The 15472-nt window shown below is 41.0% G+C and overlaps 1 protein-coding gene across 1 annotated transcript in view; it reads left to right on the top strand.

The window, feature by feature from the left end:
* The window catches only part of LOC122945306 (ATP-dependent 6-phosphofructokinase, liver type), a 378493-nt gene that overhangs the window by 347946 nt on the left and 15075 nt on the right, over positions 1 to 15472 (top strand). The window contains exons 19-20 of the mRNA XM_044304347.1: positions 7300 to 7411; positions 7740 to 7839. Coding sequence (XP_044160282.1) covers positions 7300 to 7411; positions 7740 to 7839 — 212 coding nt within the window. The remainder of the gene's footprint in view (positions 1 to 7299; positions 7412 to 7739; positions 7840 to 15472) is intronic.

Below are 15472 nucleotides of genomic sequence, written 5' to 3' on the forward strand. Positions count from 1 at the left end.
TGGTCACTTTGCGAGGCTTACATAATAGAAACCACCCAAACATGATCCCATTCTAGAAACTACACCCCTCAAGCTATTCAAATTCTTTTTTTTTTTTTTTTTTTTTACAAACGTGTTCCACAAGAGTTAATGGAGATAACATTTCAGAATTTAGAATTTTGGGCACATTTTCCAATTTAATCAATTTTTCCAGTAACAAAGCAAGGGTTAACAGCCAAACAAAACTCAATATTTATGGTGGTCACTCGTATATGGAAATATAGGACACTTTATTCGACATATAAATTAAAAATTCTATACAATAAAAAGTACAATAAGCTAAAATATTCTATTAAAACCGTTTGACACAGCACAAAATACTTATTCCCTATCAAAGCACAATATGCTAATTCAAGGATGTATTCTGTGAAGGAACCGTTTGAACAGATACTGGTGACTCCAAAAACCCTCTCTCCAATGTTCCCAATTGGGCTTGTCAGGGCTGGGAATGATATAAATTACTAATTTAATTGGAGAGAGAGGTTGGTGCAAACAATATCTGTCTATTTAGATGGCGATTCATCCACCAACTTTGTGTGATAACAAAATACACCAATTTATAAAAGACTTGATGAAATATTGTCCTATATTCAGTTAGAAAAGTCACACCATTAAATTGATCAATCGCTGGACACTTGATATTAACCTATGTCAATGCACAGTCTGTCCAAGGATCAGTGTCAAAGGAGCGCTCGAACCGCTACAAACTGGTTATAAATTGTGTCAGTTTCCAGCTGCTGACTGTTGCAATATGCTAGCGTTCAATTTGTTACAGCAAGGAATTCTTCGACGAATAGCCAATACAGTTCATTTATTAATCACTTGGTAAAACACCTCCTAGTGTTATACCCACTCGTGTGGGCTTACCTTCACCTGTGCCGCTGGTCTGATAGGGACTTACTGCCGAATCTTTGCTCCGTTGTGTCAGCCGGCTATGGAGCTGTTCGTGTCCCATGTGTCTCTCACTAATAGTATTAGATCACAGTCCAATGTGAGGGTCACAGACCTTTGTTCACCGGCGCTATTAGATGACGTATCGCAAACGTCTATTGTAGAGTCGATGGATACCTTTTCTTTGTAGTGCACTAAGTTGAATAGGAAAATGGGGTATTCATCCAAGTTTTTTACGCCAGACGCGTTTCGGGGAGACGCTTCCCCTTCCTCAGTGGCATACCCTGATTTCATGGTAATTTATACCTGATGTTGGTCTTTGAAGAAATCCGGGCTGGATCTTAATTATATCTCCAAAGCCGTTCTGGAGTTTTTAGATGTCATTTTACATCCCTGCATTTTTTTTCCGGTTTTGAAGCGATTTTTCGTACAGTTTTTTATTTACTGGTGCGTTTTTTTAGTTATATTTATGATTTTCTATCTTGAGCTTAGTCCACTTGTAATTATTGTAATATTTAATATAAAAAGACTTAGTGATTTTTTCGCATATGTGCTGTTGTTATAATTTACTTACACAATGTCATATAAGAATAAAATTCACACTTTAAAACAATAAATAAATATATATGTATACTCAAGGCAGTTTTCCCCAAGTTATATATGGAAGGATTATCTCCCCTCCACTAAAGACCTTTCTCAAAAACTCACCTGCGGTTTAGTTGCGTTTTCTTGAAATTTGGTGCGTTTTATCTCCCACTATCTCTATAATGTTTGAGGTTCATCAGGGATGTTTTGTATGTTGAATCTTCTATTATACAATGGATATTTTCTGCGGATAATATGCATGTCTATAATTCTCATTTATTCTGGGTGTCTGAGTAATGTAGGTAGAGGGGGGCCCAGCAGTAAGTCCCTATCAGACCAGCGGCACAAGTGAAGGTAAGCCCACACGAGTGGGTATAACACTAGGAGGTGTTTCACCAAGTGATTAATAAATGAACTGTATTGGCTATTCAGCGAAGAATTCCTTGCTGTAACAAATTGAACGCTAGCATATTGCAACAGTTAGCAGCTGGAAACTGACACAATTTATAACCAGTTTGTAGCGGTTGGAGCGCTCCTTTGATACTGATCCTTGGACAGACTGTGCATTGACATAGGTTAATATCAAGTGTCCAGCGATTGATCAGTTTAATGGTGTGACTTTTCTAACTGAATATAGGACAATATTTCATCAAGTCTTTTATAAATTGGTGTATTTTGTTATAACACAAAGTTGGTGGATGAATCGCTATCTAAATAGACGGATACTGTTTGCACCAACCTCTCTCTCCAATTAAATTAGTAATTTATATCATTCCCAGGACCTGACAAGCCCAATTGGGAACATTGGAGAGAGGGTTTTTGGAGTCACCAGTATCTGTTCAAACGGTTCCTTCACAGAATACATCATTGAATTAGCATATTGTGCTTCTGATAGGGAATAAGTATTTTGTGCTGTGTCAAACGGTTTTAATAGAATATTTTAGCGTATTGTAATTTTTATTGTATATAATTTTTAATTTATATGTCGAATAAAGTGTCCTATATTTCTATATACGAGTGACCATCCCATACTTAATTTTACTATTGATATCCGAATTTTGGGGTGACTCAATTTTTGTTTTGGAGCACCTATCCTGAGAGAATAGAGGTGAGCGGATCCCTTTTCTTGAAAACTCTATTTATTGCCCCGATTCTGTAGTTTGCAAAAACACCCCATATGTGGTCGTACACTACTGTACGGCCACACAGTAGGGCGTAGAGGGAAAGGTGCACCATTGTTTTTGGAAGGCAGATTTTGCTGGACTGGTTTATTTACATCATGTCCCATTTGAAGCCCCCCTGATGCACCCGTAGAGTAGAAACTCCATAAAAGTGACGCCATCTAAAAAACTACACCCCTCAAGGTATTCAAAACTGATTTTACGAACTTTGTTAACCCTTTAGGTGTTGCACAAGTTATTGGCAAATGGGAATGAAATTTGAGAATTTCATTTTTTTGCCAAATTTTCCATTTTTAACCCATTTTTTCCACTAACAAAGCAAGGGTTAACAGCCAAACAAGACTGTATCTTTATTGCCCCGATTCTGCCATTTACGTACACTACTATATGGCCACACGGCGGGTCATAGAGGGAAAGGAGCGCCGTATGGTTTTTGGAGGGCTGATTTTTATGGACCGGTTTATTTACACCGTGTCCTGTTTCAACCCCCCTGATGAACCCCTGGAGTAGAAACTCCCTAAAAGTGACCCCATTTTAGAAACTACGGGATAAGGTGGGGGTTTTGTTGCGACTATTTTTAGGGTACATATGATTTTTGGTTGCTCTGTATTACATTTTTGTGACATAAGGTTACCAAAAATTAAAATTCTGAAATTTCATCTCCATTTGCCATTAACTGTTGAGGAACACCTAATCAGTTTTGAATACCTTGAGGGGTGTAGTTTCTTAGATGGGGTCACTTTTAGGGAGTTTCTACTCTAGGGGTGCATCAGGGGGGTTTCAAATGGGACATGGTGTCACTAACAAAGGCCATCAAAATCGGCCTTCCAGAAACCATGTCTGTCCTTTCCTTTTGCTCCCCCGGCCTTTTAGTAATACAGCAGTTTATGACCACAAATGTGGCCTTTCTGTAAACTACAGTATCAGGGTAATAAATATTAAGTTTTGTTTGGTTGTTAACCCTTGCTTTGTTAGCGGAAAAAAACTGATTGAAATGGAAAAGTGACAAAAATAGCAGTTTTGGCACCGTTTTAAATAAAAATAAAAATTGACCGTGTTAATCTGGGGGGTTAGGTCATGGAGTATTTTTATAGAGGAGATTCTTACGGATGCGGCGATACCTAATAAGTCTACTTTTTTACAATTATTTATGTTTTAGACTATATTATCCTTTTTTGTATCTCTAAAGTCGGAGTCTTTTTTTTATTTTTTGCCGATTATCTTATGTAGGGGCTCATTTTTTGCGGGATGAGAGGACGGTTTTATTGGCACTATATTGGGGGCTATATGACTTTTTGATCGCTTGCTATTAAACTTTTTGTTATGTAACGTGCACCTTTTTTTATATATTTTTTGGGGACCGTGTTAATATAGGGGGTTAGGTCATGGGGTATTTTTATAGAGGAGATTATTACCAAGGCGGAGATACCTAATTTGTATGAATTTTTTTTAAATGATTTTAGTTTTTACAATTTATTTGGGTGTCTCAAGTTGTAGAACCATAGGTTTTTTTATCCGATTGTCAGTGGCTACATTGGGATATACATTTAGTAATCCATGGAAGTGTGGTACACCCTGAAGCAACCAATAATGCAGAGGCCCGGATGATCGGTGCACGTGTCACATTGAGTCCTTCCTTATCCCCCTCCTGTGACACACTCTGCACCTTTTTGGGTCTGTCCCTTCTTTCCAGTATGGGGGACCACACCTGGAAAGTGTTGGCCAGGGACGATCCCGGCGCCTCCAGTTCCCGAGGTACTCCGGCCTGCTCTTTCCCGGTCTGAAAAGATCAGGGCCTTGAGGACTGCCTTATAGAACTGAAGGAATGTCCCTGTGTTGCCAGCGCTCCGGGACAGCACAAAAGAGTTGTACAATGCAACCTGTACCAAGTAGACTGCAACTTTTTTGTACCATGCCCAGGTTTTGCGCATGGCATTATATGGCTTGAGGACTTGATCAGAGAGATCAACTCCTCCCATATACCAATTGTAGTCGACGATACAATCAGGCTTAAGGACCGTTGCCGCGGTACCTCGCACAGGGACAGGGGTGATGCCGTTACCATGAATTGTGATGCCGTTACCATGACAGTGCAAGGACATCCCTCTTGTCCTTATATCTGACCAGTAACAGGTTTCCAGTGGTAAGGGTCTCACCCCTGGGGATAGGTACCTGGAGGGGGTGGGCAGGCTTCATGCCATACCTCGCCCGCTTTGAGGGAACATACTGGCGGAAAATGAGTCTCCCCTTGAACGCAATGAGAGACTCATCAACCGTGACCTCCCTTCCAGGTACATAGGCCTGTACAAATTTGGCCCCAGAGTGATTGATGACCGGCCTGATTTTGTACAGGCGGTCATAGGCAGGATCACCTCGGGGGGGACATGCTGCATTATCTGAATAATGCAGGCATTTCCGGATGGCCCCACACCGGGAGCGTGTCATGGCCGTACTGTAAAGTGGGGTTTGGTAGAGGACGTCCCCACTCCAGTAATGCCTGACACTAGGTTTCTTGACTAGGCCCATATGCAGCACGAGGCCCCCAAAATGTTCTCATCTCGGCTGCACTGACGGCGTCCAGCCACCGGGCCTAGCCATAAAGGAGTCTGGGTGTTGAGCAACGAACTGTTGGGCGTACAGGTTCGTCTGCTCCACCATTAGATTTACCAGTTGGTCACTGAAAAAATGACAAAAAAATGTCATATTCAGTGAAAATCAGGAATCACAGGCTCAAATCGTTCTGGGGTATACCAGACAAGTTCACCGGCAGGGGGCTCCTGTGGATTTAACTAGTGGGCCGGAAAACTAGTACGAGCCCCAGAGCTGCTCGTACTAGTGTGGGCCACAGGGTCCCTAACATGGCGGTACCCTTGCTCCGCCTGGCGCCGCCTTCGAGGCTCATCATCGCTAGATGATGAGGAGGACGCAGATGACAACAGGAAAGTGGGGTCATCCTCGTCCTCACTGGGACTCTCGGACTTGGAGACAAGCTGGGCGTGTGCCTCCTCAGCCCAAAACATCCGGCGGGCCATAGGGGAGCGTGTGTGTGTGTGTGTGTGTATGTGCGTGCGTGTAAATCTTTATTTGGTGTGCATGTGTGTGGGGGCACGGGTGTTCGCGGACTTATCCCTAAAACTAACAGAAAAAAAAAAAACAACTAAAAAAAAGGCAAAAAATGTGGTAAAAAAAAAAACGGCCGAAGTTGATCGGAGCGTGGGGTGTGCGATGCGCTAACAGTGGTCGAACGCCAAGAGTGCCGGCCACAGTCAGCGTACGCACACAAAAAATAAAAGGGCAGCACCCCTGGGGGGTCTAGGGTCACATAGCTGTGCTGTGGACCCCAGACACCCTACTTTGGGTGATGCAATCAAACTTTTTTTCCCACTAACTTTCCCTTTTATATCCCTGCCTAGCCCAACCTTTCCCCAATGAACAATGTCACCTGTTTGAAACCGGTCAGGTAGGTGACAGACTCCCTTTAAAGCTTATAGTGTCCGTTAGTCAAGACCAAGATCATGAAGTCTATGAAAGAGCCCTCAGAAGCAGCCTCCCTCTGCAACCACACAGCCCGAACACTGTTCGCTCAAAATAAATAATATATTCCTTTTCTGGTTAGACGAATAGTGCTCAAGCTGATGAGTGGGAGGGAATGGTAAAGGATTACTACCATCTCAGAGATCACAACATGAGTAAGCGTGGGCATTGTTATGGAAATGGCTAAGCAGGCTGCACTCTGCTGTTTCTGTAACTCCCATAGCAGTAAATGGGAGGTATGCTGATTACATGACCCCCAATTAACTGGAAATGTTTTAGCTTGCTGAGCTATGCAGTGGGAATTGTATAAATAGCGGAGTGCAGTTGGCTCGGATGTTTCTGTAACTCCACCCACCCCTGACTGCTAATTACTTAAAGGGGAACTGTCATGTTTGCATAAAAAAATATTTTAGCATATGTTACTGCAGCAGCATTATGCATAAAGCAATCTTTAGTTTCTTCACATACCACTGTTTTCCTTGAGTTTTTCTTTTATTTACAGCTGTGTAAACATTTACAATATGAGGACCATATCAAGATGGCTCCTCTGCCAGTTCTCTGAGGCCAAAACTGCTTTCCCTCACTTCCCATACGCTGTAGCACGCAGCTCCTTGCCAGCCAATCTGATTGGATTACTGAGAGACACACCTCCTCACTCTGGAGCCTAATGCAGGCATGCAGTGTGAAGGACTGCCCCTCTGTCTTCTGTTTATATTAAAAGGAAGACAGACGAGCCCTAGCAATGGTCTTTTAAGGGAGCAGTGGAAAGGGACAGAGGACATTAATGCTGTTATTATAAGGTAATTACAGATCTTTTGACAATCATTGACTAACTAAGGTATACATGCCTAGCTCTAATAAACTAGCAAATAAATAAAAAATGACAGTTACCCTTTAAGTTATTTTTAAAGGCTGAGATGGTAATAACCGTTAAATTTTTAATTTTTGTTGGTGTAATATATTGCATATAGATGACAAGCAGTACCTGAAAATGTGATAGCAATACCTGAAAATGTATATGTTTTTATTAATTACTGTACAGGAAGTAAATATGCTATGTATTCTATAGGAATGAAAAATGCCATGACTACTATACCACAGACTTTTTGTATAATCTGTACTCTGCCGAAGGAAAAGACATTTTTGACTGTCGTACAAATGTTCTCGGACACTTGCAGCAGGTACGAAAACGTATGCCACTAAAACTGCTAATTTTTAATTTTTCGGATTAGGCTATTTCAGCAGCATATATTTTAGTTGGTAACACAGGATAGGGGATAAGTATCAGATTAGTGGTGGTTCTACCGCTGTGACCCCCACTGATCACGAGAACAGGTGCCCTGTGGAGCTTCCCTGAAATGGATGGAGTGGCGATTTGAAAATGCGCGCTGATGCTCCATTCATTTCTATGGCCGAGTACAACACGCGTGGATAGGAAATGCATTGTTATAACCGGAATACACCTTTAAATGTATCAGTTTATAACTTGAAGTTGTTTCTGAAATTCAGGGTGGTGCCCCAACCCCTTTTGATCGTAATTATGGAACGAAACTTGGAGTCAAGGCTGTGGTGTGGATTTCTGAAAAACTTAGAGAGTCTTATCGAAGGGGTAAGTCAGCCAGACTCACATTTACTCAAGTTATATTAATGTTACTTTACTGTAGGTACCATGATAATGAAGTAGTGTGCAGTCACTGCAATAAAAAAAATGCATTCGGTTACCTGCGGAGAGGTCTTTGTTACTGGAGAGACAGTAGATAAGGTATTTTTGGCCCTAAAAGATACACCTGCCCATAAGACGCACCTACGTTTTAGAGGAGGAATATAATAAAACAGACCTCAGCTCAAACCCAATATTAATTAGACCTCAGATCTGACCCTGAATGTTAATAAGACCCCCCCAATCAGACCTTACTCAGACACCCAATGTGAATAAGACCTCAAACAGACCTCAAATGTGAATAAGACCTCTATTCAGACATCAGATCTGACCCCAATGTACATAGGACCCCTATTCAGACCTCAGATCAGACCCCTATATTAATCAGACAGCAGTGTACACAAAAAAAATCAACTTGCCTCTTCTGCTCTGGACGCTGCTGCTTCTCTGCACATCCAGCTTTTTTCCTGTTCTGTTCTGCTCTTCCGACGTCCCATTGATGTGCACAGTGACATCACAACCAGTTTTTGAGAAAGACCAGGAAGCAAGGAGTACAGAGCCCAGGGAGCCCTGCATTCACTTCTTCCCAATCCTTCTGTACTAATGAGTCCTTCTATAATAGAAGCACTCATTAGTATTCACCCATAAGACAAACTGATGTTTTCCCCCCACTTTCGGGGGGGGGGGGTGTCTTATAGGGTGAAAAATAAGGTATATACATTGGTCTCTCAGGTTACAATATTAATTGGTTGTGGGAAGAAGTTGTAAGTTGAAAACATTGTGATAAAGATTTAAGAAAAATAAGCAGATAGCTAAGACAAGTAAAGCAAGTTCAGTGCATTCGGAAAGTCTTTAGACCCTTTCACTACTTTCCCATTTTGTTATGTTGTGGCCTATCATTCGGCACTCGATACCCAAAAATAACAAAGTGAAAACAGAATGTTCCTAATTTATTGAAAAGAAAAAAACTAAAATTTTGCATTGACATTACTATTCAGACCATTTACTTGGTACTTAGTTGAAGCTCCTTTGGCACTGATTACAGCCTTGAGTCTTCTTGGGTATGATGCCACAAGGTTTGCACACCTGGGTATGGGGATTTTCTGTCTCTGTAGATCCTGTCTAGCTCTGTAAGCTTTAATGGAGATTGTCAATGCACAGCCATTTTCACCTCTCTTCAGATGTTCATCAGGGCTCTAGCTGGGCCACTCAAGGACATTCACAGAGTTGTCCTTAAGCAACTTCTGTGTTGGCTGTGTGCTTAGGGTCATTGTCATTTTAGAATATAAACCTTCTGCCCAGTCTGAGGTTCTGAGCACTCAGGATCAGGTTTTCATTAAGAATATCTCTGCACTTTGCTCCATTAAGCTTTCCCTTAACTCTGACCAGTCTCCCTGCCCTAGCCGCTGAAAAAACACCCCCATAGCATGATGCTGCCGCTACCATGCTTCAGTGTAGGGATGGTATTGGACAGTGCCTGGTTTTCGCCAAACTTATGGAGTGATTTATCATCTCCCTTGCACCTGAAAAGTGGCTTTAAAAAGTCACAAGGTGTATTTACTTAGGCTACTTTCACACTTGCGGTTTGTGCGGATCCGTCATGGGCGGATCCGTTCAGATAATACAGCCGTCTGCGTCCGTTCAGAACGGATCCGTTTGTATTATCTTAAACATAGCCAAGACGGATCTGTCTTGAACACCATTAAAAGTCAATGGAGGACGGATCTGTTTTCTATTGTGCCATATTGTGTCAGTGAAAACAGATCCATCCCCATTGACTTACATTGTGTGCCAGGACAGTTTGCATTCTAATGCATTCTGAATGGAAAAGGATCCACTCAGAATGCATCATTTCAGTCTCCATTCCGCTTTGGAGGAGGACACCAAAACACTGCTTGCAGCGTTTTGGTGTCCGTCTGATGAAACTGTGCCAAACGGATCTGGATGAAGTTGAACACCCCCTTTTAAGTAGGGATTATCATAATGTTAAATATGTCATAATACATGCAATTTTTCAGACCAACCGTAATGTAACTTAAAAGCTACACGTAATTTGAATCCAAGTAATTGTTTATTCGAGTACTGAGAGAACCAACAATGCTAGGAACAGTACTCTGTTGGATCTATGTCACATTCAGTAGGTCAACCAACTTGGTGAAAGAGGTATACACACTCTGCTACAATAAAATGTTAGAAGATTTTTATAAAGACTGTTTGGACAATTACAAAATTTTTGCATTGAAGAAGCACATGGACAATAAAGTAAATTTTAGTGCAAAATGTGTCCATAGCCTTTAACACAGGAATGCTCAACCTGCGGCCCTCCAGCTGTTGTAAAACTACAACTCCCACCATGCCCTTCTGTAGGCTGATAGCTGTAGGCTGCCCGGGAATTCTGAGGCCCGCAGGTTGAGCGTGCGTGCTTTAATGCGATTGTCCACTTTGGACAGTCTCTTGTTTTAGAAGAATCATTTGCTAGACAGAGTGTCTTGATCCTGGGACTTTTAGCAATCAAATGTAACTATTTGAAATTAACCAACAGTAATTATAATGCATGGGCATCCTCTAGAAAGAGAGGGAGACACTATTTGTAGATGCTCTCCTGTCTGGTAAATAGATGGACTGGGGACCTGCTTGTTGATCACACTTACTCTGTTTTCAATTTCTTCTTTCATGCTAAATAGAAGGAATGAACAGCTGTGTTTAAGAAAGACCCATAGCATAAATTGATTCCTTCAAGGGGTCCTCTGGCAATTAAGAAAATGGAAATACTTAAATATTACTTTATTATAAATATATTCTCAAATCCCTTTTATTTGTTATGATGACTTGTTTTGTCTAGGGAGAAATCATTAGGAGAAATAGAATGGCCACTGTCCTATTAGTACACAAAACCTGTCCTAATCACACAGCAGGACAAGTTATTTCATTACATTGAGCTGCCTCATCCTCCTCTCTGTTATACTTGTCAAGGATTATAACCCTGAATACAGTTTAATATGATCTTAAACTGAATATCTGTAGGAATTGAGTTAATGAGGAGACATGAAGTACAGCGAGGAGGTGGGGATGTGGCTAATGAGCAGCAGTACTCCATTACCACAGCCCCACATTACCACAGTCCGTCCTCGCTGTACTTCATGTCTCCTCATAAACTCCATTCCTACAGAGATTCAGCCTAAAATCTTATCCGCTGTATTTAGGACCATAATCCCTGACAAGCCGAGCAGAGAGGAGGATGAGGCAGCTTTGTTGCTAAGTGTTGTGAAGTAACTTGTCCTCGTGTGTGATTTGGACAGGTTTTTGTTTTAACTAATAGGATGGCGACCATTTTATTTCTCCTAATGATTGCTCCCTAGACAAAATAAGCCAATATAAATAATGAAAGGTATTTCGGAATATATTTATGATAAAGTAATATGTAAGTATTTTCATTATATTAATTCCCAGAGAACCCCTTTAACAAAGTTTGATCCATGTTCTTGTTCAGTTTTCTATTTCATTTAAATTGCAACTTGGCGCTTTTACCAAATGAAGAACAGGGATATTTGGTCACTGTGTATTAGCAAAGTTTGGACATATGCACTGGAGGAACAATATTATTCTTTCCTGTGTTATAGACCAGAGCACAAAAACCTCTGTTGTATAGACACATTTTGGATTACTGTACTAGCCATGCATACTTTGTTCAGCCAAATGCCACCTCTGTACTACTAGTCACCCACTGTAAGTACTCTGCATGAGATTAGTAGTGACTGCATTACTTCATGCTTGTTATTCATTAGAAGCTTTGGCCATTTGGCTTATGATCACTATTACTGGTATGGCTTTACCAGGGTATGATAATTAATTTTTCTCTCAATAGATTAAGATACTGATCTGCAATTTTGGCTAGGATAGGTACCGATTTGGGTGAAGCTGCCCTTGCAGTATACTGTATGTCCAGTAGTAGCCCTTTCTCTGTTATGGCAATGTCAAGTAATATTACAGGGTCTTAGCCTTAAGTGTGGCCAGTCTGCTGTGTTTTACTCATTTTATATCCGCAACTATTAATAGTTTATGGGTGACAAACTGAAGGCACAACAGAGCCTAGAATTTAACTGTATTTATAACAACTATGGTTCCAAATCTTATACTTGATGTTGGGTATTAGTTTAGGACACCAAGCTTAACGTAAAGGGTTTCTGTCACCAGAAATACCTAAATTAAACTGTCTGACATTAGCGATGTGTTAGAGGCTCCGTTCTCCCACCTCTGTCATCTCCCTCCAAGTCTTGATTGACAAGGCAAGGCAGCGTTAGCATCCTCCTGCCAGCCCTGAGCGCATGGTAAATCTCGCGCCTGCGCTGTCCCGTTCAGTATTCAGCGCAGGCTCAATAAGGAAGTCGGCAGCCAGTGAGCGTCCTTCCTTCAATATGCCTGCGCCGAATACTGAATGGCACGGCGCAGCTGCCTCTGGAGGCACCCGTACTCGAAGGTGTGACGTCACACAGGAGTGCGCCGATACTAACTTCCACTGACTTCCCCGCACGCGTGCCAGCTACTGGCCGGTGCTGCACGCAGCCATTAGCAGAACAGAGTGCTGTGGAGCAGAAAGAATAAGCTTTGTCTACATTGAATCCTGAAACGACAGCTGAATACACTGGATCAGCTGAATACACTGGTACAACAGAAAGGAAAAGGATTAAGGTGAGACTATACATATAGGTCAGAGAGTATAACTAAAGTGTAACTAAGTGTCTTGTCCAACACAGGGATCCAATTATCCTTGTAAATTCTAGTAACTAGCCTACCTTGTGAGTTCAGACAGGGACCTCACACAAAGAACCAGCAGCGGCTCCCTGAGTAAATCAGGGTAGTAAAGACACAAGTGACATTTATAAGAGCGGCAGCGCATGGGGTAATTACTTAGTGTTTGTATAACCTCACCTTAGATTTATTATCATGCTAAGCATGCTATTATGTACTGCATCTGGTTAATTATCACTAACAATGATCTACATCAGATTTCATGTTTGACGCAGGAAACTACTTTTTGAGGAAAAGCTTTCCTAATGTAAATATAGAACCTTTTTAAGTATGTATTACGGGCAGACTGACAACAGGACATTTGTCCGTGGAAATGGCTCACATCCCCTCAGTCAGTTAATAATTCCCTAATATGTACTTGTAAACAAATAAGCAATTATTCATAAGGTAGTGTGGTGTCTCACATGGTATTTCACAGGGTGAAATATGGTCTCTTTTACATGGGCGAGTTTTCCGCGCGGGTGCAATGCGTGAGGTGAACACATTGCACCCGCACTGAATCCGGACCCATTCATTTCTATGGGGCTGTGCACATGAGCGGTGATTTTCACGTATCACTTGTGCGTTGCGTGAAAATCGCTCTATGTTGTGTGTTTTTCACGCAGGCCCCATAGAAGTGAAAATCGCAAGCAAGGGCGGATGTGGTGCGATTTTCACGCACGGTTGCTAGGTGACGATCGGGATAGCGACCCGATCTTTATTATTTTCCCTTATAACATAGTTATAAGAGAAAATAATATCATTCTTATCCCCTTAGCGACGCATGACGTACCAATACGGCATGTTTCCCGAGTCCTTAAGGACCCATGACGTACCTGTACGTCACGAGTTTAAAATAAGATTGCGGCGCTGCAGGGGTTAATCCAAACAGGATGCCGGCTGAAATCATTCAGTTCATGGTGCTGAACAGATCTGTGCTAAAGGCATAGATCTGTTCAGACAAAGTGTAAGTAAAATACAGTACAGTACCCTATATAGTGTACTGTACTGTATTATACAGACATCAGACCCACTGGATCTTCAAGAACCAAGTGGGTCTGGGTCAAAAAAATGTAAAAAAAAAGTGAAAAAGGTTAAGATAAAAAAAACACTTATCACTGAATTAAAAAAAAAAAAACACTACACATAGGTATCGCCGCGTCCGTAACGACCTGATCTATAAAACAGTCATGTTACTTTCCCCGCACGGTGAACGCCATAAAAAAAAAAAAAAAAAAATGAGAAAATTGAAATTTTGCCCACCTTACTTCCCAAATAAGGTAATACGCCAAAATAGTACCAATCAAACTGTCATCTCATCCCGCAAAAATCATACCCTACCCAAGATAATAGCCCAAAAACTGAAAAAACTATGGTTCTTAGACTAAACACTAAAACATGATTTTTTTTGTTTCAAAAATGAAATCATTGTGTAAAACTTAAATAAAAAAAAGTATACATATTAGATATCGATGCGTCCGTATCGACCAGCTCTATAAAAATATCACATGACCTAACCCCTCAGGTGACCACCGTAAAAAAATAAAAATAAAAACGGTGTAAAAAAAGCCATTTTTTGTCATCTTACGTCACAAAAAGTGTAATAGCAAGCAATCAAAAAGTCATATGCACCCCAAAATAGTGCCAATCAAACCGTCATCTTATCCCGCAAAAAATGAGACCCTACTTAAGATAATCGCCCAAAAACTGAAAAAACTATGGCTCTTAGACTATGGAGACGCTAAAACATTTTTTTTGTTTTAAAAATGAAATCATTGTGTAAAACTTACATAAATAAAAACAATTGTATACATATTGGGTATCGCCGTGTCCGTGACAACCTGCTCTATAAAATTTCCACATGATCTAACCTGTCAGATGAATGTTGTAAAAAACAAAACAAAAAAAAGTGCCAAAAAAGCTATTTCTTGTTACCTTGCCGCACAAAAAGTGTAATATAGAGCAACCAAAAATCATATGTACCCTAAACTAGTACCAACAAAACTGCCACCCTATCCCGTAGTTTCTAAAATGAGGTCACTTTTTTGGAGTTTCTACTCTAGAGGTGCATCAGGGGGGCTTCAAATGGGACATGGTGTCAAAAGAAAACAGTCCAGCAAAATCTGCCTTCCAAAAACCGTATGGCATTCCTTTCCTTCTGCGCCCTGCCATGTGCCCGTACAGCAGTTTACGACCACATATGGGGTGTTTCTGTAAACTACAGAATCAGGGCCATAAATAATGAGTTTTGTTTGGCTGTTAACCCTTGCTTTGTAACTGGAAAAAAAATATTAAAATGGAAAATCTGCCAAAAAAGTGAAATTTTGAAATTGTATCTCTATTTTCCATTAAATCTTGTGCAACACCTAAAGAGTTAACAAAGTTTGTAAAATCAGTTTTGAATACCTTGAGGGGTGTAGTTTCTTATATGGGGTCACTTTTATGGCGTTTCTATTCTAGGGGTGCATCAGGGGGGCTTCAAATGGGACATGGTGTCAAAAAAAACTGTCCAGCAAAATCTGGCTTCCAAAAACCATACGGCGCACCTTTCACTCTACGCCCCGCTGTGTGGCCGTACAGTAGTTTACGGCCACATATGGGGTGTTTCTGTAAACGGCAGAGTCAGGGCAATAAAGATACAGTCTTGTTTGGCTGTTAACCCTTGCTTTGTTAGTGGAAAAAAATGGGTTAAAATTGAAAATTTGGCAAAAAAATGAAATTCTCAAATTTCATACCCATTTGCCAATAACTCTTGTGCAACACCTAAAGGGTTAACGAAGTTTGTAAAATCAGT

The sequence above is a fragment of the Bufo gargarizans genome, chromosome 8 (assembly GCF_014858855.1).
Source record: "Bufo gargarizans isolate SCDJY-AF-19 chromosome 8, ASM1485885v1, whole genome shotgun sequence".
Taxonomy (NCBI): Eukaryota; Metazoa; Chordata; class Amphibia; order Anura; family Bufonidae; genus Bufo; species Bufo gargarizans.